General features: G+C 50.0%; 1 protein-coding gene across 9 annotated transcripts in view; it reads right to left on the reverse strand.

Annotated features, from left to right (window-relative positions):
- Nucleotides 1–22355, reverse strand: part of LOC144175340 (cytochrome P450 3A14-like) — a 123299-nt gene that overhangs the window by 5590 nt on the left and 95354 nt on the right. For 8 of the 9 annotated variants that reach the window (XM_077704429.1, XM_077704450.1, XM_077704462.1 and 5 more), the window contains 2 exons: nt 22157–22289; nt 8977–9171 (listed from right to left, as the gene is read on the reverse strand). In XM_077704429.1, coding sequence (XP_077560555.1) covers nt 8977–9171; nt 22157–22289 — 328 coding nt within the window. The remainder of the gene's footprint in view (nt 1–8976; nt 9172–22156; nt 22290–22355) is intronic. The other variant, XM_077704469.1, reaches the window with a different exon arrangement.

A 22355-nucleotide genomic window follows, 5' to 3' on the forward strand; every position in this document is an offset into this window, starting at 1 on the left:
TTTAAAAAAATCTTTTGTGACTTTGCGCATCCGGCAACGGTGTTTATAAGGGGGGATCAGGAAATTTCAAGACATGACTGCAGAAGCATGCTTGTATTGTAAAGGGTAAGGGTGCTCGCAACAACGCTGTGTTCATGAACGACCACAAAATTGACTGATAGAATGCAAAGACCATTGCAACAAAACAAAATGACAACACGGGGCTAGACCAGGAATCACTAATCATACAAACCACATCCAACACAATTAATCGCAAAGACGAAAATCCATACCTCATCTACGCACGCCCTTTGCAGCAATTAGTCAAGCCCATTTACACGAACCACTTGTGGTGACGTCCTCATTGTGAGCAAGGCTTCCGTGCTGGAAGCCGGAATGCCAACATTTCTTTTAACTAATCGGCGCCTCTTTTTACTGCGAAACAGTATATGTCTAATCCCCCAACCCTCCCTCCCTCACTTTTCATTCCGGTGAAGCCGATTTACTCGGCGTCATTCAGGGGCGCCTCCTCGCCACCGCCGACCCCTCTTTCACAACTGTTATTCCTCTCGCAACCACCGATGCGCCTTTCACAAGTTACGCAGTAGGCTGACAACGGCGGTAGCGCCGTCATCAAATTATTGCGGATAATACACAGAAGCGCGAATGGGCGTAAAAATGACCAAAAGCCGCCGCCGCCATGGCCGCCTCAAATTCCACATCACCCAGTAGCTGCAAATCCTTCCGCTTAAAGAGCAACCTTCCCGGTTGGAACCCTCGCATGAGCCCAAAATTTTTCTTCCGCTTGAAAGGCTTTCCGAACGACATTTTCGCCGGCGTATCTCACGCCTAAGTATGCGCCCATTACCGGTTGCTGGTTTATGCGTGACCGGGTTGGGGGTGGAAGGGGGGGGGGGCGTGAACGCACCGCTGGGCTTCATACCGCTACTGATGACTTACCTGATGTGCTGGTGGGAGATTTAAACATGGAAGTTTTATCGCTTAATGCGCCCTGTCAGCTTTACAACGTAATCGAGAGGTTTAGGTCTGGGTTGGTATGTCATAGTCAGTAACATGCCTAGACGGGGAAGTGAAACGGACAGCCACATGTTTGTCTGCTAGAATAAGGTTCGAGGCATTCCAGGTTTTAACTTGCTATGGGATGGATGCATATGTAGCTCGCTTTGGGGAGGAAGAGTGGGAATTGAAGCAACGTCGGCCCGAACAGAAGCGCGAATGGGCGCAAAATCAACGGAAAGCCGCTGCCGCAGCCGTTGCGGCAAAAGTTCCAGCTCGTCGAGTAGCTGCGATTCCCTGCCGGTTGAACAGCAACTTGCCCGCTTGGAACGCCGACGTGACCCAATATTACTTGTTCAGTTCAAAAGGCTTTCAGAGCGTCATTTTCAACGGTGTCTTTCACTTATAAGCACGCGCACATAACCGGTTGCCGGTTTATGCATGCACTGGTTGGGAGTGAAGGGGGGAGGGGGGGGAGGGTGGGGAGGCGTGCACGCGCAGGTATAGGTTCCATGCCCTTACTGATGACATGTCCATTGTGCTGGCGGGGGTTTAAATATGGACGTCAGTCGGCCATTTGCAACCTGTCCGGTATCCTCGGTAGTCGCGCGAGTTGGTTGGTGTATTACGCAAGTAGTAAGATTCCCACTACGCGGGAGGGAAACAGACAGTATTGATAAAACAGCGCTGAGGCGACACAAAGTGAAGCGCGACAAACACAGGCGCTCACTAACAACTGTTTATTTTTGGAAAGAAAGAATATTTATGAGGAAAGAAACTCAGCATGCCTATCTGTGTGTGCATGGCGACACGTGTAGTACAGATAAAACAGGCTGTGAAAGGTTGTGTCTAACACGGACGCGGTCTTTACGTGAAATATGAAGTTCTCCTATGCCGCCATGTAAGTTATTTCTTTATCGACCAGAGCCGCAGGCGGTGTGATGATCCTCTGCTACGAATGCAGAATGCCTCGCAGATTTCACATGTGCGCTGGCATCTGTGTAACAGGCAGCTCCATGTTCTCCGCTAGCATAAAGCTAGGGTCCTCCCAACTTTCAATCATCCAATTGGACGGGAAGTATGCTCAATCCCAAATTACAAACAAACGTGTTTTGTGCCGTGTACTGCGTGGACTGCGTCCACAGTAGCTTCGCGGCTGATCCACCTTCACAGAGTGGAAGGGCACTAGTTTTTTTTTGTTTCTAATGTACTGTCCCAGTCATACAGGATGCAGTTTCACCAATGAATTCGGTTTCAGCGCCAAGCACAACTTCAGGAAAAAAAGGGATTTTGACAGGACAGAGGTGCGCTAACTGCGCTGTATCTCGCACTGACAGCGATTATAAAGCTGTGAAAGTACAAGTCACAATGCTACAGAAAAAAAAAGAAAAACAGAAAAAAAAATCGCTCCAATCCACCCGGTGAATGTGGTTGGAAAGCAAAGCTGTTAACGGCCCCCATAACGATTACCCATGCGACGTCACTTAAATTCACTCACATCATTCTACAAATAGTAAAACAAGAGAGAAGTGAAATGGACTTAACCACACCATTTATTACTTCAAATAGATATTCTTTGTAAGGTTAAATTATTGCACGCATGAAGGGTGTTTGGTTGAGTTGTATTGGTGTAGCGCATGAGTGGAAACTTCTTTTATAAAATTAAAGTAAGCTCCAACCCGGTGTTAGACGATCTGACTTCTCCGTCTCTGCGCCGCGGACGGAGGCGACGATATTTGTGGCATATACTTCTGTTCAGATTTCTGAACGGCCCAGAGTGCAGCCCTGGGGAGTGCCTCCTTCTTCTGTGGGGCCCATATGCAGTCCGCGCGGCCTGTGTTCTGTCCACCCGCAGAAGCTGGCTAGGTAGAGGGGGTTTGGACAGCAGCATCTCCCATTGCTCTTGTTGGGTAGTTGACGGATAGAAAGGAGGGTGCTCCGGGCTAAACTAGAAACGCCGATTACGGGGCGGAGTGTTCCCACTTCTGAGCAAAATTTACATTCAGCGTCGTAGCAATTCAGATGCATTAGGTGAAGACGCGTAGGCTGTGGGAAGGAGCCCGGATTATATGAGACGTAGGGTAGTTTGTTGTGCTCTGGAATGATCAGGGTAAGGCGAAGGTACGGCCTGTCTCAGAAGGCGATAATGCTGGGTTATCTCCCTGAACGTGACAAGCGGGTGACTGTCCTCGTGCAGCTCCATAGCACGGGAGGTAAAAGCTCAGGCTTGTTGGGTGGGAGTGTTTGTTGCCCTCCATTGAAGCGTGAGGGGGTGTCCAGATGAGCTGAATGGAACCGTTTGGGGAGTGATTTTTTAGCACGCGCAGGTCAGGTCAGGACACCCGACGCGACTAGTAATTCCAGTAGGCTTGCTGGGAATCGGTGACTACCCTCCGAACCCCTGATTGAGTGAGAGCCAAGGTGATGGCTGCCTCTTCCGCTGCCGTCATGTCTTGGGTCCTAAGCGAGGTACACGCAAGGAGGTTGGTTCTGGAGGTAGCCACGATGATGGCGTATTGCTGCCCTCGATGTTTGGAGGCGTCTGTGTAGATAACTGCATGATCCCCATCGAGGGTGGTGTTTAGCGCTTGAGCCCGTGCTTTTCGGTGACCCTCGTCATGTGAGGGGTTCATATTTCAAAGCAAAGGGAGCATCTTTAGTTTTAGTCGCCAACAGTCTGGGAGTACGTCAAGCGGAGTGACATTCTGGGCTGCCCAGCCAATCTGGTGAAGCATGCGGTTACCCACCGCAGTTCTGAGTCGGACCTTCTGGTTAGAAAAATGGCCTTCTATCAGCTCTTCCACCGTGTTGTGGAGCCCCGTGCTAAGCAGCCTCTGTGTGGACGCACTCATGAGAAGACCAGTTGCCTGCTCGACCGCCTTTGTAATCATTATATAAAGCATCTTTTTGTCTTGCTTGTCGAGAAGAAGACAGGGGGTTCACGTATGCGACTCTCGAGAGGAAAAAAGCTTCAATTAATCGAAAGGTACCGAATTCCTTTAGGCCTCGCTTCTTGGTGGCAACTCGTCTGATCATGTGTATGATTTGACTAATGCTATTTTTGAGGCGCTGCAAGGAGACGTCACTCTTGGTGTTAGCCTCGAGATGTAGGCCCAGGATCTTGATGCTGGGGCTTGGAGTGATGGCCTGGCCATCAAGAAGTATTTGAATCTATTCCTTGGTTTGGCGTGAGGGCGGACGACAAGGAGCTGTGATTTTTTACGTGAACACTGGAGGCCACAGGCTTTAGCACATTGGCGTACTAGAAGTGAGATGCCATGCATTGGTGTAAGTTTCCTTTAATTTTTGTAACTCTTAGCACACGAGGAAGGTGCGCACAGGGCCGCTAGACCGGCGTGAGTGGTCGCGTGACGCTTTCCCGTGACATTCAGCAAGAACGCAGGGGTAAACCCGTCCATGTGCTTGGTGGATACACCACCTGTCTTCCCGGACCTTGCGTGGGCTCGTAGCTAAATCAGTAAGACAACGGCTTCTCGCTTTGTTAGTCTGTTAGTTCCAGGTTCGATTCCCGGCGGTGCCAGTAAATCCTTTTATTTGTTCGCTGGAGTTTTCTGGTGACACCAACGGTCGCTAAAGAACTCTTGGAGGGTAGAGGTAAAAAGCTTTGCTTTAAAACAGAAGGAAACATGTAAAATCGTGACGCAAGCGGCGCAGCTTTATCGTCAAGATAGTCAAACTCGCGAGCAAACCGATCAATGAAAGGCTTGCTATCGCATCTCTCCCCTGTCTTGTTAATAACGTAGGCCTCAAAAAATTCCCTTTCGTGCTGTTTGCTGTAGTTTTTCACTACTTTCGTGTGTTCCAATTTTGGCGCGCAGGCTTCGGTGGTGAATTGGGTCTTGCAATATAGCGCCAAATTGCTTCCTGAGCGCCTTTGCGCGGAAGCGCCATGCTCCAGCAACCGGTAATTGAAGCACCGCCCCGTTTTCATAATATAGACACTGACAAAATTCAAGGAAATTTTGTAAACCACGTTCTTTTAACATGATTGAAACGGAGTGCGATGCGCTTTTCCAGACAGGTGGCCTAGGCTCACAACGGTTGACCTTGCGGCACATAGCATCCAGTTTATTAGGCGCGCTGAAAAACTATACGTACACCGGCACGCTGCGCAGACTTCTTAATGGGGTGCGAAATTCCATGCAGGTAGGAAACAACGGCAGTATTCTGGCTGGTCTTCGGTGTGCGCTCCCTTTCCACGGCTCCAACATGCTGCCCGCCCAACAGCATTCCTGATAAACCACAAAGCGTAGATGCGGGCTAGCCCCCCGCAGACAGCCTATCTACTTGTGACACAAAACGTTCGTGTATCTTGCACCGGCAGGACCTTACTAGCGCGTTTCTTAATGCCGCTACCGCTGCTCCTCTCATCACCCACTTGGAGTGGCCGGAGAAAAACGAAAATAAGGCCTTCTTGGAGCGGGGAGAGCATAGCTAACAGACGCGGTCCGCTGAGAACGTGAGCTCCAAGTCGAGGAACCACAGCTGGTGATCATTCGGCCCCCAGGTTAGAGTCACCTTGAATACATCCAGGACCTGTTTTGCGGACTCTTTATCCAAAACGTCGTCAGCCGACTTGAAAAGGGCAAGAAAGTCGTCTACAAAACGGAACAGGCGCACAAAACAAGGTCACCGAGGTTGTCTTGTAGCTGCCGGTCAAAACGGGACATCAGCATATCACTTAGTACTGGAGCAAGGCAAGATCCAATGGATACCCCTTCCTTTTGTTGGTAGAAAGAACTAGAAAGAACCCTTCACATGACGAGGATCACCGAAAAGCACGGGCTCAAGCGCTAAACACCACCCTCGGTGGGGATCATGCAGTTATCTACACAGACGCCTCCAAACATCAAGGGCAGCAATACGCCATCATCGTGGCTACCTCCAGAACCAATCTCCTTGCGTGTACCTCGCTTAGGACCCAAGAAATGACGGCAGCAGAAGAGGCCGCCATCACCTTGGCTCTCACTCAACCAGGGGTTCGGAGGTTAGTCACCGATTCCCATCAAGCCTACTGGAATTACCAGTCGGGTTCGGTGTCCTGACCTGCACTGTGCGTGCTAAAAAACCACTACCCAAACGATTCCATTTAGCTCATCTGGACACCACCTCACGCTTCAATGTAGGGCAACAAATACGCCCACCCAACAAGCCTGCGCTTTTACCTCCCGTGCTATGGAGGTGCACGAGGACAGTCAGCCGCTTGTCACGTCCAGATAGATAATCCAGCATTATCGTCTTCTGAGACAGACCGTACCTTCGCCTTACCCTGACCTTTCCAGAGAACAACAAACTACCCTACGGCTCATACAATCCGGGCTCCTTCCCACAGCCTACCCGTCTTCACGTAATGCATCCGAATCGCTATGACGCTGAATGTAAATTTTGCTCAGAAGTAGGAATACTCCGCTCCGTAATCGGGGTGTGCGACTTTAGCCCTGAGCACCCTCCTCTCTTTCCTTCAACTAACCAACAACAGCAATGGGAGATGCTGCTGTCCAGGCTCTCTCTACCTACCCAGCTTCAGCGGGTGGACAGAACAAAGGCCGCGCGGACTGCATATGGGCCCCACAGAAGAAGGAATCACTCCCCAGGGCTGCACTCTGGGCCGTTCAGAAATCTGAACAGAAGTATTTCTTCCTCCTCTTCCTCCTTCTGTGCCGCAAATCTCGTCGCCTCCGTCCGCGGCGCAGAGACGGAGAAGTCAGATCGTCTAACACCTGGTTGGAGCTTACTTTAATTTTATAAAAAAAAGTTTCCACTCTTGTGCTACACCAGTACAACTCAACCAAACACCGTTCATGCATCATGCATTGATTTAACCTTACCAAGAATACCTCTTTGAAGTAATAAATGGTGTGGTTAAGTGCATTTCACTTCTCTCTGGTTTTACTATTTGTAGAGCGATGTGAGTGAATTTAAGTGACGTCGCATGGGTAATCGTTATGGGTGCCGTTTACAGCTTTGCTTTCCAACCACATTCACGGGGTGGATTGGCGCGATTTTTTTCGTCAAGTTTCTCATTTCTACGCATTGTTACTGAAACTCCCGAGTGAGTGCGTTGATGACTGAGTACAGATCCAGAAAAAACTGAGTGCCATGACGAATGAGAACAGACGTGAGTACATGTACTCGCGAGTATAGAACTCATGAGTGCTACTAGCGAGTGCATGTAATCGTGAGTGCAATGCTCGCGAGTGCTGCAGTATAGGTACTGTACACATGAGTACATGCTCTCGGTGGTAGTACTCACGAGTACAGTACTCCCAAATATTGTAATCACGAGTACATGCACTAGCGAGAACAACTGATGAGTACTGTAGATTGGCTTTGATCCGTACTAGTTGGAACATTTTTGGAGAAAAGCGCCTCGAATTTGAAAGAAAACGAAGAACAAGAACACACAGGACACTCCTCTGTCTAAAAATGGATTTTTACGAAATGAGAGCATAAATATATACATAAACATTCTCCGAGTGGTAGAAGGTTACTGATAGGAATTATGACATTGTTCGGCGCAGAAACTATTTTGCACAGTTTTATAAAACCACGGCTGATGCATGACTCTCCAGCAGGTTACAAGAACGTCTAGCGCGAAGGCTCTGGCAATCTCACGCCCTTTTCTGATGGAGCCAATGAGCTAATGCCCGTGTGTTCGAGATTTCGGGGCACGTTAAACGAGTACTTACAAAAAATTTCGACATCTAAAACTGGTATAATTGGCTTCAGAAATTTGTACAGATGCTTCACAGAAATTTTTGCAGCGATCTGAGGCCGGAATCACATCGAACATCTATTTTAATTGTCCCGGCCGCGAGCTAGCACAAATCGGCAGCACTAGCGACATCGCTATCGGCGTGACGACATATTGTCCGGCGTGCCTGGCCGGTTCAGGGTGACGTCATATAGTCGTTTTCGGAACGAGAAACTCTACCCTGCGCTGCTGTTGCCGGTGGTCTTTGTTTCGGCAGGAGGCGTGGGTGTACCTCTCTGAGCAATGCTTGTAAACTTTGCGCACTTTGCGTTTTGGACGTCTTTGCTCTTCCACTCGTGGCCAGCGCATATTGTTCCCTTGCACTGGTGCCGAAAACTGCGCGGTCTCTTATCTGAGCGGCCGGAGCGCGTCACCGAGACCGAGCTCGCCAAAGTTCTGCTATGGCAAGCTCGCGGAATGCGAAGTACTACTCAGTTGAAGCCTGTCCGAGCAAATCGACGACGACGCCAAGATGCATTATTTTCCACGTGACGACGTGCAGCGCGAAACGTGGGCTGAGTTCGTGCGCGGCGGCGGCCGCAAGAACTGTCACCCAAGCCAGTGAGCAGACTTTTGCTCGTTGCACTTCTCTGCTGCTCCCTGCAAAGCCCGAAGTTGACGGAGGAGCTGCAGTAAAAGCGGAGTGGACGCCATTAGGCAGTTTTATAATAGGAGAAGCCGGCGTTGGGGGCCCCCAAGAAGTTAGGGAAACCCAAACGCAACGCGCTCGCGCGCGGCGAGTGTCCCCACCAGCCCCGAAACGCTTGCGTTGCTTGGGTCAGCTTGGGTGTTGGGTACTTTTGGCTTAGCATCGTAGCGAATATTTGATCGCCGCTATCTGTACAACTGCGAATGAGGAACCAGGGATCATTCGAACTTTTATCCCAGACCAAAAAAAGAAAACAACGCTGCTGAACGAACGGCGGATTGCATTGCAAGTTGGGATTGACAGCCTGCACGATGTAGCAGCGAAACAAGTAAAACTTTCCTCGCCTGCAATGTCGTCGGCCTGCATGGCCGCGCACCTACGGTGTCGTTTGCGACGGAACAAGAAAAGTGGCATAACGTGCTATTTGTTATGGTGAACAGATTAATTGAGGACGTGCGAAAATCACGGCAGCCGCCCTGTACAGTGCCACAGCAGGTACTGGGCATCCAGCCACCCACTGCGACTGACCCTTTCGCCTCGAGAGCATGCTGAGTACCTTCTTTTGCTCGTGGGGGTGTTGTGCCAGAAGGTGCATAATGAAGGACAGGGTCGAGGCCGTGGTCTCAAAGCCGGCGAGCAGGAACAGCAGGCTGTTGGCCAACAAGGTGGCGTCGTCGATGGGCAACAGCTCTTCTGGGGGGGCCGCTGGGGGATCGCCGGCTTTCTGGGGCGCCGGTTGCTTGGCCGCATGCTGTCGCGCAAAGCAAAGGACACGAGAGTGAGCAATTGGGAAGATTTTGTGGCTACAAAGATCGATTCACAATTTTTGAACTTCAGAGGACGAACTTCTTGCCAGGTGTCCCGAAAATGCATTGAAAACCCGGCTTAGCCTGATTCGTGGCGCCTGAAAGGGGAATTCAGTGGCGGCACGTGGGTAGAACAAGTGCACGCGATCTTTGTAGAACTCCCATTCAGGAGAAGCTGTCGCGTGAAGTGCGAGAAGCTGCCCGTCCTAGTAATTGGCGCTAGAATACAAAGAAACGAACGCGAACAAAGGGAAGCGAGCACGGTGTATACCAGTAAAGGAGCAATTAATGAGCGCTTAATAATATGAGACATTTATTAATAATAGCAGACTTAAACGCTCGAAGAATTTACAGCTGGCGCTGAATACAAGGTGTATGTATTAGGGATTTCTTCTTACAGCTGGCGCTCAACGCAAGCCAGGCTCGCCCGTTGTGAGCTTAGTCTTGGCGAGGCGGCTCTATTTATGAACCCTTCTAGCCGAGACAGTTTCTTAGTCGCGGTTCTCAGCCTACACGAACATTATGTTTTCTCTAACCACTTTTAGATACGCAGCTGATTCACGCTTAGTAAACAGGGACGCAGCCGTGGGCCGCGATTTAAACGACTGTGTAAGCCAGACATCGCACACGTTTTCCAGGGTAAATCGACTAAGCGCGAGGACGAGTAGTGCCATACACTGAGCCGTTCGAAACAATAGCCTTAGTGTTGGCACAACATTCTACACCGCTGTGTCCGCCTCCTTTGCCACAATACACCTTAGTGACCATTCACTGCCTCCAAAGGAGAAAATGCTTCCCGGTGGGACATTTGCAAAAAGAAAAAAAAAATGCACTGGCTCCTCGCGTGAATGAAGAACGGTAAAACCTTCGTAACGCACACTGAGTCTTTCCTGCTGGCTGAACAATAGTCGTGTTATTGACCTGGAGAAAAATGGACTGAGTGCCCTTTTATGTCTCGCGTAGTGATTTCAAAGAATAGGTAAATAATAGGGGAAAAAGTCAATACATGACTAATGCTTGCAACGTTCTTTTATTTAGAAATACTGTCGCCAAGCATGCCCCTGTTTTGTTTACTTATGTGTTTTGTATTCAGTGTCTGGCCGCGCCAGGCGGTTTTATCTGTGTTCGAAGCGGACAGCGTGTTATATTCCTTTTTATTTGTTTGCCTTTCATTTAAACATGCACCCTAAACCTCTTCTAGTCGCCAACTAAGTCTAACTTGTGCCATTCACCGAGAGCAAGGCCTCCATTCCGAGTTTGGACTACTACCGGAGAAAGTCAAGGAATACGTCGCGAACTGCAGTATGGTAAACGAAGCCACTGCTCCGTCGTTTTGCAGCAGCCGCGGGAGCCGCCATCGTTCCGGGATCCCCTGATGAAGAGCTGGAAGATTGGCTAGAGCTGGTTGAGCGCGTACCAAGTTTCAACAGGTGTGACGAAACAGACACTTTCCGTCATGCGTTGTTCTATTTAGAAGATGCAGCTCCAACATGGTTCGAGAACCACGAAAGCTGCCAGACCGACTAGACTGTTCAAAAGCGAGTAACTTAAAACATTGACCACCGTCGTGCGAAAGGTACAAGCCGCGCTCTTGCTGGAGACGCGCACTCAACACACCAACGAGGGGTGGTGATCTTTGTTGAGGAAATGAAGAGATTGTTTCGCCGAGCGGACCCCGAAATGACTGAAGAAAGGAAACTCGGGTTTATGATGCGGGGGGTAAAGAGCTCTTCGGTTGCCTCACTATTAACCCCCCCACCCCCCATCCCCGCACCCCAAGACGGTGGCCGAATTCGCTTCTGAGGCTGCCGCGTTGTAGAAACGTTTGAGGTTCGAGCGAGGCAGTCCGACCCCCCAGCCAACGCGCTGGTCTCGGAGGCCATCGGTGCACTCGCTATTAGCTACGATATATAGCGTGAGACCGTCCCAAAAGTGGTCAGGTAAGATCTCCGGAAACTTTTTCTAACGACGCAGCAACCTCACGTCGCTGGCCTAAGCGACGTGATCCGCGAAGAAGTGGAACTAGTACTGGGGACGTCTACGTCGCTGGAACCACCCCGCGAGCCTCAAGCTATGGCGTACGCCGCTTCTGTTCACAGCCACCGCCCGCCGGTTGCGACTCGTCAGCAGGAGCCGTCCTTCCGCTGCCCCCTGTCCCCGGCCGATTTCCTGCTGTGCAGCCGTCACCCCCAGAAAAACCTACGTGTGGCGAACCCCAGACCGTCGCCAGCTGTGCTCACACTGAGGAGAAGCCGACCACATCTACTCATCTACTCACGCTGCCCGTACAAGTGACTGCGAATACCAGGATTCCCCAGACAGCGCTCCAAGGAGATCAACCATTACCTGAACCGCAGAAAATGAGATCCAGAACGTTACAACCGTTCGCCGTCGCTTATCGCTGAGCAACCAAAGCAGCGCTGATTTTGCACATGCAAGACCCCCCATCCCAGAAAAGGGAAACTAAACAAAATTAGCGCAGCTTCCACTAGTGGTGCAAGGCTGGAGAAACAGTAGATCTCGCGGCCCCTCTCCCTTCATCGGAGACCCGGCTGTTGCACTATCATCAGCAGGAGAATCTCACTAGGTCCCCTGCAGGACGAAGGCCTCTCTAATCGACCTCCAACCGCTCGAGCCCATTCTTTGCCTCCGGATTTCCTTATTTCGTCCCTCCGTCGAGTAATTGGCCTTCCTCTTTTTTCTAGCCCCGTCTGTTCGTTTATACTCTGTCATCCTGGTAGTCCACTGATTATAAATTCGCCTAATTACATGGCCGACCAATTACATTTGTTTTTCTTTATTTCAACTATGGTATCTTCTACACTCATCTGTTCTATAATCCAGGAAGATCGTTTCCTGTCTCTGAAGTGTTACTCCGGCCATTATTCGTTTCATGGCCCGTTGAGCCGACCTAACTTTCCTGTCAAATTGTTTAGTAATACGCCAAGTTTCTGCTCCATATGTAATCACCTCACCTTTATTTCTGAACTTGCCGCTGAAACTTCATGACTGGCAGGAGCGGATCGTTTCGTCCGCAGGCTTTCTTCTGTCTCTCCGATACCCTTTCCCACACTTGAGCTGTGGGAGAACCTGGTGACCACTGGCCATCTTGACGTCCAGCTATTCTTGGCATACTGAGCGAAGGCTTCCTGCTCACCTCACGGATACCCTAAGTAGGGAACCACTCCCACTTCAGAAAGCTCAAATAAACGTCTCTCTCTCTCTCTCTCTCTCTCTCTCTTTCTCTCTCTCTCTCTTTCCGTGCTACAAATCCAGAGTAAATGGTGCGCGGCCGGAATACCGGAATACGACGATAGCTCAGTAGGCTCTCGTTTCATAACGCGAAAGACCCAGGTTCGATTCCGACCACGGGAAGCGGTTTTTTTTCCTATTGGCTGCATATGTTATTGTTCCCCACCGGTGCTATGGGCCTCGTGCGCTTGTATGGTGGCGCCACTGATGCGCTGTGTTCAGCGCCATCTTGCGGGCAACGGAGGCATAATTTCTGAAGACCGTGAGCAAACGACGTCCGGAGGATAGTATTCCGCGCAGTACGATTATTAGAAGAGAAACAAGGAATGACCGCTATTCTGTTGCCATGCGATACGAACAGCCAAACGGTACTTTATTAAATAGAATATGGTATATGGTTCGCAAAGGCGACAGGAAAGCGATGCATCACACAAGAAACAGTTTTAAACAAGCGCGGTTTTGTCTCCGCGCAGCGCGCGGTCACACTGTCATTTCGCAACGGCTTCCACTGAACTCCAGCAGCGCCACCCAAATAAAATATAAAAATAAAAAGACGGAAGCCCGCGATGTTACCAAGAGAACGAGAGGAGTGCAGGAGTGTGCGTCTGTGTGTGCATCGCCTCCCGAAAGCGATAATGTATGTGTGAGGGAGGGTGTGATCGCTGGCTCGACCAATGGAAAATTTTTTGTGGGGCCGCCGGCCCCCGAAGAGCATGAAAAAACGGCATAACGTCCCAACGACGCCAGCAACGCCTTCGTTGCTGTGGTCGCTTTGGTGGATTTGATTTATTTAGCCTTAGATCAGAACGGCTGGGTTAGAACTGCTGGCATAACCAAGCAGTTGGCGGAAAGCTTATTGTGAGGAGAAGACCGACTACGCGACTTCATGGTGCTTGCAGAAGCGAATTTCTCCCGTGTGTACACTCCCCTATGCCTTGTACATGCCAGGAAGTGATTTGATGTGTTGTGTGTGTGAAATCGCGGCGAAAGGTTTGTGTGTATACATTGCGACACCAAGGATAAGCGGCTTCAAGAGCCCGAAGATTCAGGTTTGTAGAGGCAGGTATTTGAAAATGCCAACTGCTTGAGTAAACTCTACCTCAAACTGCTGAAACTACGATGAGTTCGTTGGATGGGCTCATAAAAATATCGCAATGCTTTTTGAAGTGCTTTCATAGGTTTATATATGCGTATTTAATATGCGAACAATTTTGGACGTAGATGCGCGAGACGAGGCTTTCATGAAAGCCTCTGAACGTTTATTTACCTTGTTTATCGTTCGACATAGACACGGGCTCAAATATGGTAGATCGCACAACAGGAGCTTTAATTGTGCACGAATGATTCCTCTCGCATTCGGAGTGACCTTGATAAAATAAGACCATTTTGAATAATGGAGATTGTTTCAAAGCTGACAGAGTTGTACGTGATGTTTGTGTGACTACGCTGCAAGTTATCTTTGTCAGCAAAAATATTTTGCGCAACAAGCCCCACTTGAACTCGTTTTTCAAACGCAAACTACAAGTTGTACATGTTTGAGATATTTGAGAGTCCTTTCAATAAAAGTGTAGATGCGAGTCTCCGAATTGTGGCTGGTGTGTGTCCATCTGTTTACGGTTGTGTCGCAGTGTAGCGTGAATATTTACGTTTGCGTTTTCATTTTAAAGCTTCATATTTTGCTGGTATGACTACGTACAATTCAAGCATGCATATCCGTGGGTTGTTCCATGTATTTTCTGATGCGTGCACAGATGCGTGCACACCAAAGGATATTTGAGGCGCTACAAAAATATGCACTGGATACACGGCATTTTTTTTCAGCGGTCTTACGCCAAGTAGCGTGCAAATACGCAAATGCATTTATGGATCTGTTCTTTTTATTTCTTTTCGGGTACTATGTGCTTCGGGAACGTCGGCGTCGCAGGCAGCTGATCCGTGTACTGTCGTCGCTGTCGTCTGCTTGTATTGGAGAAGGGGCGCTTTCTAAATTATTTCGGCTTGTATTCCCGCACAACTCGTCAGCGTAATATTTCTATTATTATAACAATTACGAATTTAAAAAAAAACGTGGTAATTGTTGTACACTTATTTTACGGTTGTTGTTTAAATTAAGCCGCGTAGCGAACTGCTGTATATGTTTATTTTGTTCTTAAGAAAAAATTCCGCCGCCGCTCCCAGGTGGCGCCACATGTTTATTTGAAACTGCAGTGCACGAGGCCCATACCGTGACCCTCGGGACTTTGGGGTGGCCCAGTGGTCAGGTTGCGGGTTTCCCGCCTTAAAGTTTGGGTTCGATTCCCGGCACCTCCCTAACCAAATCATTTTCTTGAGGCTGGGGTTTCTGTCTACGCCGGACGGATTTGTGCCGGCCGAAAGAACTGCGCTGTGAAATCAAGCAACTCCAGGAGGTGAAGTTGCACTACCGCGAAAAATCGAAAACCCTCCAACGACGCAACGACGCACCGAATACCAAGATTCCCGAAGCGACCATGGCCCGACGCCTCCAGCTTACCCCGACCCGACACTAGACGTGATCCAGCCTGCCATTATCAAGACGACGACAAGCACGACGCGCAACCACCGACCGTCAACACGCAAAAGCCGAGACACCGCGCCCCGACGTGATCGGAATTCTAAGACGACAAGGTTCGATGTACGGCTATCCATCGATGGTCTTGACGTGGTCGCTCTGGTAGACACAGGAGGCGACTACTCATTAATTGACGGATAACTCGGAACGAAGCTCAAGAAAGATACGACCAGCTGGAATGGTCCGCGTATCCCACAGCCGGAGGTGTCCTCTTAATCCCAAGGCGAAGGTATGCATCGCGAGTCACCATACACGGCACTACGCACCCTGCTGTTTTCGTCATCCTTCCAAACTGCTCCCGCGAGGTAATTCTCAGAATGGACTCCTGCCGAACAAAGGTGCTATTTGAAAGTTTTAGCTGACCGTTTTTCACGGTGCCCTCCGCTCAGATAGCAAGCAGGAGCGTCATTGCGCATTCGTGGTGCGCTCTGGCGCAAGAGGCGTTACTCATAGAGTTTCATGGGAACGCTGGAGGGGACACTGGCGCTATTGTTTATGCGAGCCGCCAAATAGCGGCTTCAACTCCGCAGGAGGCGGCCATGCCTGGAGGATACGTGATTTTCGAACTTAGCTTGACCCAGCCGTTACCTTGACTTGACTGAAAGTACTCTTTTTGAAATACAAAAGCTATAACTAATGTTCATTAGTGTACAAATTATTAATCGTGAAAAGAGATTGTACTTCCTGTTAATTTTATATTGAGGTTTAGAAGAATTCTTCTATCAGACGGGAACGGCTCAGCTTATGGGAGCTGACCATTTTTAGGCTGAGCAGGCGGCGAATCGCTTTTTTTTTTTTTGCGTGCGAGTTGGCGATGGCATGCTGCTGAAGAAGGGCGGCTGTACTGATTCCACAAGTTTCCATAGCTGTTGCGAAAAGGAAGAGGATCGATTGCCAACGGGCAGATCATCATCATGAGCGAGAAAAGAAGATGATTAAAGAGGTGTTCTCAGCAGAGCCATGGCGCGGGTCTAGTTCCTCAATATTTTTGGTGCCGTGAAACCCGGGAGGAACGGCCTGGTGGACACGAGATGACGGCGGACAGCGACTTCGAGGCACGCGAGGCCCGGGAAACCGTTTGATGTCTTGATCCCGTGGGACTTGCCCTCGAACGGCGCCCCCCCATGGCTGGCTGCTCGACGCACCGCACCGACCACTTGGAACCCGGAAGTGTCCAGCAGCAGCACCGTATCCAGAACACCCTCCCTGTGGCCCTTCAGCCTACTGAGCACAGGGAGGCCGTGAGTGAACTGAAAGAGCTGAGGGACACTCTCCGTGCTAAGATAACCGAACTCGTCAGAACAACAGACAACCTTGTAGAATCACCAACTCCGAGAATTAGTATGCTTAAAATCCTCCTCGAATCGCTTACAGAAGTGCTTGAAAACATAAATAATCTTGACAGACAGATACGAGACCTCCTAGATATCGAGGATTACGAAAAGGATTACGAAGAATCTGACAGGTACTTATATATGATTTTCAGTGCGAAGTGGCTGCTTACTGATAAGATATCGAAGATGAGCTTGATGCGGAAAAGGATAATCACGCAGTGCTCCACGAATTTGGAACCCACTCAAGTCGCACCCGTCCAAACATCATGTAGGTCGTTGATTACCTCTACAGCTTCCCGTAATGAAGTATCTGAGTGCGAAGACCCATTACTCACAACGAATACGGCAACGGCGGAAATCATCCCACTGCCAGTAAAAACCTTGAGCGCGTCCACAAATGCTACGCTGGGATCACGGATGGATTCTGTACAGAGTGAAGAACGCTTAACACAACTTCCAGAGTCCCATCCCGATCATCAGAAACCCGTTGTTTCAATGCATCTGATCACGAACACTGATGCCATGAACACCGACATGAACCGGCGCAAGAAGCGAAGACTTCGGGACAAGCCCAGCAAAAGGACAAGGACTGCCACACTAAAGACAAGACGCAGAGTTTGTGGACATTCGCCTAAGCTACGACCCAATTCCGTCAGGCGGAGTGCAACTAGTTCCTCAACCTTTACAAGGCGTGTTCAGACACGGGTGGTTCGGTCGAGACAAGTGCGATCCCGACAAAGACAATGCGAGAGACAACGCAAGACAGCCCGAACTTTCTTCGCTGCAACACAACAGAGTGCTTCGCTACCTTCATCGCCGATCCTAACGAAGACCGTCATTAGAAAGCAGCATCAGGCGTCAAAGCACCGATGGAAAATTAAGCTGCTGACGAACGGTGACCGAACGGCTAGGCGGATTCGAACCAGGCTACTGAACTGACTAGAATTGTATATTTCTGGCATGTTTTTTCTCCTCAAGTCTTTTTTATTTGTAGATGCATCACTGTCGCGGGCGGGAGGATGTTGCGAAAAGGAAGAGGATCGATTGCCAACGGGCAGATCATCATCATGAGCGAGAAAAAAAGAGGATTAAAGAGGTGTTCTCAGCAGAGCCATGGCGCGGGTCTAGTTCCTCAATAATAGCCACGGGCGGTGACAGCGATTGTGCGTGCGCCTTATCCACGCCAATAATTGCAGGCAGCTCATTACCGGCGAGAAAGGGCGGCCTATAGAAGATGGCTGTTGCATCGGCGGAATCATTCAGTGCATGCGACCTGTACCTCCTGTTTCGCCGCTTTCCACCGTGATGAGGTGCTGACCACGATCAACTTGGTTGTGACCCACACGCCGGATGAAGCTCCCGCGATATTGTTACATGAAGAAAGACTAGACGGCTGCACACATATACCTACTGCTGGTAAAGGTTTTTTATTTGGCTTAGCGGCTACCGCGCTCGTGTTCTCGCAAGCGTCGTCATGGACGGGACTAGGACGGGACAGTGTGCTCGTACCGTCTACCTTGTGCGGAATCTCGAGTTCGCGTCCTTTTTAACAAATTCCACCGAACATCACTAGTTCTAGTGTAGGGGCTGCACACGGTGATGCTACTGGTTTCCGCATCCACTTCATTCCACCCGAGCAGTATTTTATGATTGCAGCCACTGGAATTGGGCGCTAACAGCACTTCTGCCCCGAAATCCGAAGCGAAGTGCACATAACAACCGCCAAGCCTCAAGTTAAGCCAACTTCGAAAATGACGAGTCTACGTCACACAATCAGCTCCATGGTGGTTGAACGATTGCAGCGCCAGTGCCCCCTCAAGTTTTTAGTATGAAACTCTATGCCGTTACCGGAGCGCGGCCCCGCTTCGTTCGCCGGGCACGTTGAGCGGACCGTCGCGGCAACTCACGCTCCCGCGCGGAATTCGAATATGGCTGCTCCTATGAGGCGAGCGCGCTACTGCGAACGCATCTTCTTTAGTTGAAACGTGAGCGACGAAACCGCGAAAGCCCTTTCGAATAGTCAAAGATGTCAGAGATCCCGACAAGGTTTAAAACGGAAGCGAAAACCGTCGACCGAAGCGCGAGCCTACTTCTATGCAGCTGCCTGAAAGACAGCCTTGTCTTGGCTAATCCAAAATTGAATGGCTTCTTTTAAATTATGAAGGGCCATTATACGGCGTCAGCGGCGAAACCATATAATAAGTGAAGTAATGCCATAAACAAGGTATTTTAATTCATTTGTGCTACCAAAATACTTATAATTATATTTAATTTTGAATGAAGTTTTCATTACAAACGCACAAAGCACGACCAGTGACGCCAATGAATTCCCGCCGAGGGAGATACAGCTATTGTTTAGCTAAAAGCCTGTCAGCCTCTGCAGCTCCGCTTGTGCTGAGCTGGCCGTCTAAAGCGGCGCGGACCGTCAAAAACGGTCAGCTAAAACTCTCCATTATTGATCTTCAAGGGAAGTCAGCATGTTTCTTCGATGATCATGCCACGCCGTGAAAGCCAAGCACCGCACACCGTCCTGCTCCAAGGATTGCCGATGAACACGTCACCCTGCCTCCTAGTACAATCCGGATGATGAGCCGTTTATTGCGAAGATGCTGATCATGATACCGACGGAATTGTATAAAGCGACGAGAGCATGCTTCTCGAGCGCGTTGTCTCCGTCGCAAGAGGCATTGCGCGTTGGAGCGAAGTGAAACGCATAGTTTTGGTCACGAATTTTAGAGTGGAATATAAGCACCTAAACAAAAGCGCTTTTATTCCGTTCCTCGACTGCAGAAAGCGACTGACATGATATCGCTGTCGCCGACTTTCAACGCGAATCGGATGACACCTTCAGGCCCGCTCACTTCTTTAACGTGAACCAGCGCTGTCGCAAGAAAAACAGGAAAAGTTGAGGGCTTCGCTACACCGTTAGAGCGCCTGTTTTTCGTCAACTTACAAGCTACGTGGGACTGCTCTTGCGAAGCACTGAATAATCATAGAACATGAAGCACGGGGCAAGTGCGAAGCTGTCCGGACGCATGTTGACATGCTGAGCGACGACATCAGACAACCGTCGAAAAGACCTTGGGCAGCTTCGCTTGTGGTTGCGAAGGAAAAAGACGACACATTAAGGTTCTGCGTTGACTACCGACGGCTGAACAAAATCACGAAAAAGACGTGTGCCTGCTCCCACGAATCGATGACGCCCTCGACCACCTTTTTCATGCGAAGTGCTTCTTGTCGATTGACCTGAAAACAGGGTACTGGCAAGTTGAAGTGGAGGAGAAAACTGCCTTTATAACGTCGGACAGAAAGTACGAATTCAACGTGATTCCGTTTGTGTACGCACTACGGCTACAGCAACATTTGAACGAGTTATGGACACTGTGCTAGCTAGCCTGAAGTGGCACACCTGCCTCGTATACCTCGACGACGTTGTGGTATCCGTCCGTAATTTCGACGCACACTTGGCGAGGTTGCAGCTTGTACTCGACGCTATTCGCTCGTCGGCGTTAACGCTGAAGCCTGAAAAGAGCCACTTCGCGTACGAGGAACTCAAGTTTTTGGGCCACGTTGTCAATGCCGATGGAGTCCTGCCTGACCCGGTGAAAACTTCAGTCATAGCTAACATCCCAAGGCCAAAGGACAAGAGGGGCGTGCGAAGATTCCTCGGACTGTGTGCGTGCTACTGGAGCTTCGTCGCACATTTCGCACGCATTGCAGAGCCACTCACACGCTTGACGAAAGATAGCACCCAGTTTTGCTGGGAACACGCCCAACGAGAAGCATTCCGCGAGCTGGAACAACGCGTGCGAAGCCCGCCTGTCCTAGCTCATTTCGACGAATATGCCGATACGAAAATGCACACAGACGCCAGTGATATAGGCTTGGGGGCCGTCCTCGTCCAAGGGCAAAGCTGCTGGAAAAAAGTAATCGCTTATGCCAGCCTTCCCCTATCAAAAGAAAAAAAAAACAACTCAGACTCTGGGAAAAGTCCCTTGCTATCGTATGGGCAATTGATAAATTCCGGCCGTACGTGTATGGCCGACCATTTAACTGAAGTGGTGACACATCATCATGAGCTGTGTTGGTTCGCCCATTTGAAGGACCCCTCTTGCCGTCTCGGGAGATGGATCCTGCGCCTCGAAGAATTCGACGTGACCACCGTTTAAAAATAGGGCACGTGACGAAACACTCGTACGCAGACTGCCTGTCGCGCGCCCCAGTCGACCCACCGCCACAGGACCCCGACAAATACGGTGCGTTTCTCGGGATCCTGAAGACAATCGACCTAGCTTCCCAGCAGCGCGCCGACCCCGAGTTGCGCGTTATAATAAACTGCCTCGAAGGACTTAACGTCGCGTTGCCAAGGGCCCTTACGCGCAACTCCGCTGGATGCTGCCTAAAAAATTCGGTGCTAGTGAAGAACTTCGACACTACAACGACAATGAAGCAGCTTCTCGTCATCCCCGCCGGCCTCCGCGGCGAAATCTTGGGTGCGTGTTACGACGCACCATCATCAAGGCACCTCACCACGGCACGTACGCTTGTACGTAACGTACAAGACAAAATACTACTGGCCCGCCTTACATCCGACGTCACCCGCTACGTCCGGAGCTGCCGCGATTACCAGCGGCGGCAAACGCCGCCGACGAGACCAGCAGGACTCCTGCAGACCATCGCCGTACCATTGCGGCCCCTTCGACAGATGGCAATGGACCTTCTGGGCCCGTTCCCTACGTCACAAGCCACAAAGAAGTGGATTCTTGTGGCCACCGACTACTTGACGCCCTACGCAGAGAGCGCTGCTCTTCCCAAGGAAACTGCACAAGAGGTCGCCAAGTTCTTCATCAACCAGGTTTCCCTGCGACTAGAGCACATGAAGGTCTAATCACGGACCGCAGAATAGCCTTCACTAAGGAGTAAGACTCCTTCCATCAGCAAGGAGTCTTGCGCTACAGTACCATGGATTACCGAAGAAACACAGCGTACCACCCCCAAACGAACAGGATAATGGAGCGCTTGAACAAGGCGATCGCAACTATGCAGTCTGTGTACGTCGATGTTGAACATAAGATTTGGGACGAACTCCTCCCTTATGTCACGATTGCGTAGAGCACAGCTGTCCAACAAACTGCACAGATGACACCGTTCCAGCTTCTTTATGGAAGACAGTAGCCCAAAACGCGATGGGGAAGCGAGACCTCTACGGCGTCCAACTGGATATTATTGCTTTCGCGTTCACAACCCATAAGAAGTGCTTTGGTGTCATCGGACTTTTTTGTTATGAATATTACGAGTGATCCGTACAGAAACACCTGCCTGTACGTTCTGTGTGCTGTAATCATTGCTGTTTTGAAGCGAAGCTTTTTATGCCTAACTGATGGCAACCGTCCAGTCACCAAAGCGCACTGCAAGAGAGCCAAAATTACACGATTGGTTTCGCAAAACAATGATGATAATGATGATTGTGATAAGCGAAGGCGCGTCAAGGGTCCCAAGAAAAAACTCCTCCCGTGGTCAAATGAGCTTTGATTGTTTTGTGTATACTTAATATTATTGCGCGCAACGTAAACTTTTTCCCGTTGCGTATTTCTATTTTTGCGCCATTTTCCTGTGTAATGTACACTAGGTACTAAGATGGTACAATAGACGGTCAGATTAATAAACAGGAAAAAGCCCCGGGCTGCGGGCGTGTTTTTTGCATTTCTACTCCCTTCACTGCGGAGAACTCTGCAGGATGATTGAACAACATACCTGGGCGTCGAGAAGCAGCTGAAGGATGTCCATTCGTCGGGTTTTCCCGCCACCGGCGTTGCTAACACCGTCTCCCAAACTCCGCCGCGCCTCCACAACGCTGCGAACGTTGTCTATTATCTCCCAGGAGCGCCTGCGAAGACATCGGCATGCTCGCTTCAGTCGATGTGCTTTCTGGAAGCACGAAATAACTTGTGGC

The sequence above is a fragment of the Haemaphysalis longicornis genome, unplaced genomic scaffold (genome assembly GCF_048455015.1).
Source record: "Haemaphysalis longicornis isolate Haplotype H1 unplaced genomic scaffold, Haemaphysalis longicornis Haplotype H1 scaffold_1, whole genome shotgun sequence".
Classification (NCBI taxonomy): Eukaryota; Metazoa; Arthropoda; class Arachnida; order Ixodida; family Ixodidae; genus Haemaphysalis; species Haemaphysalis longicornis.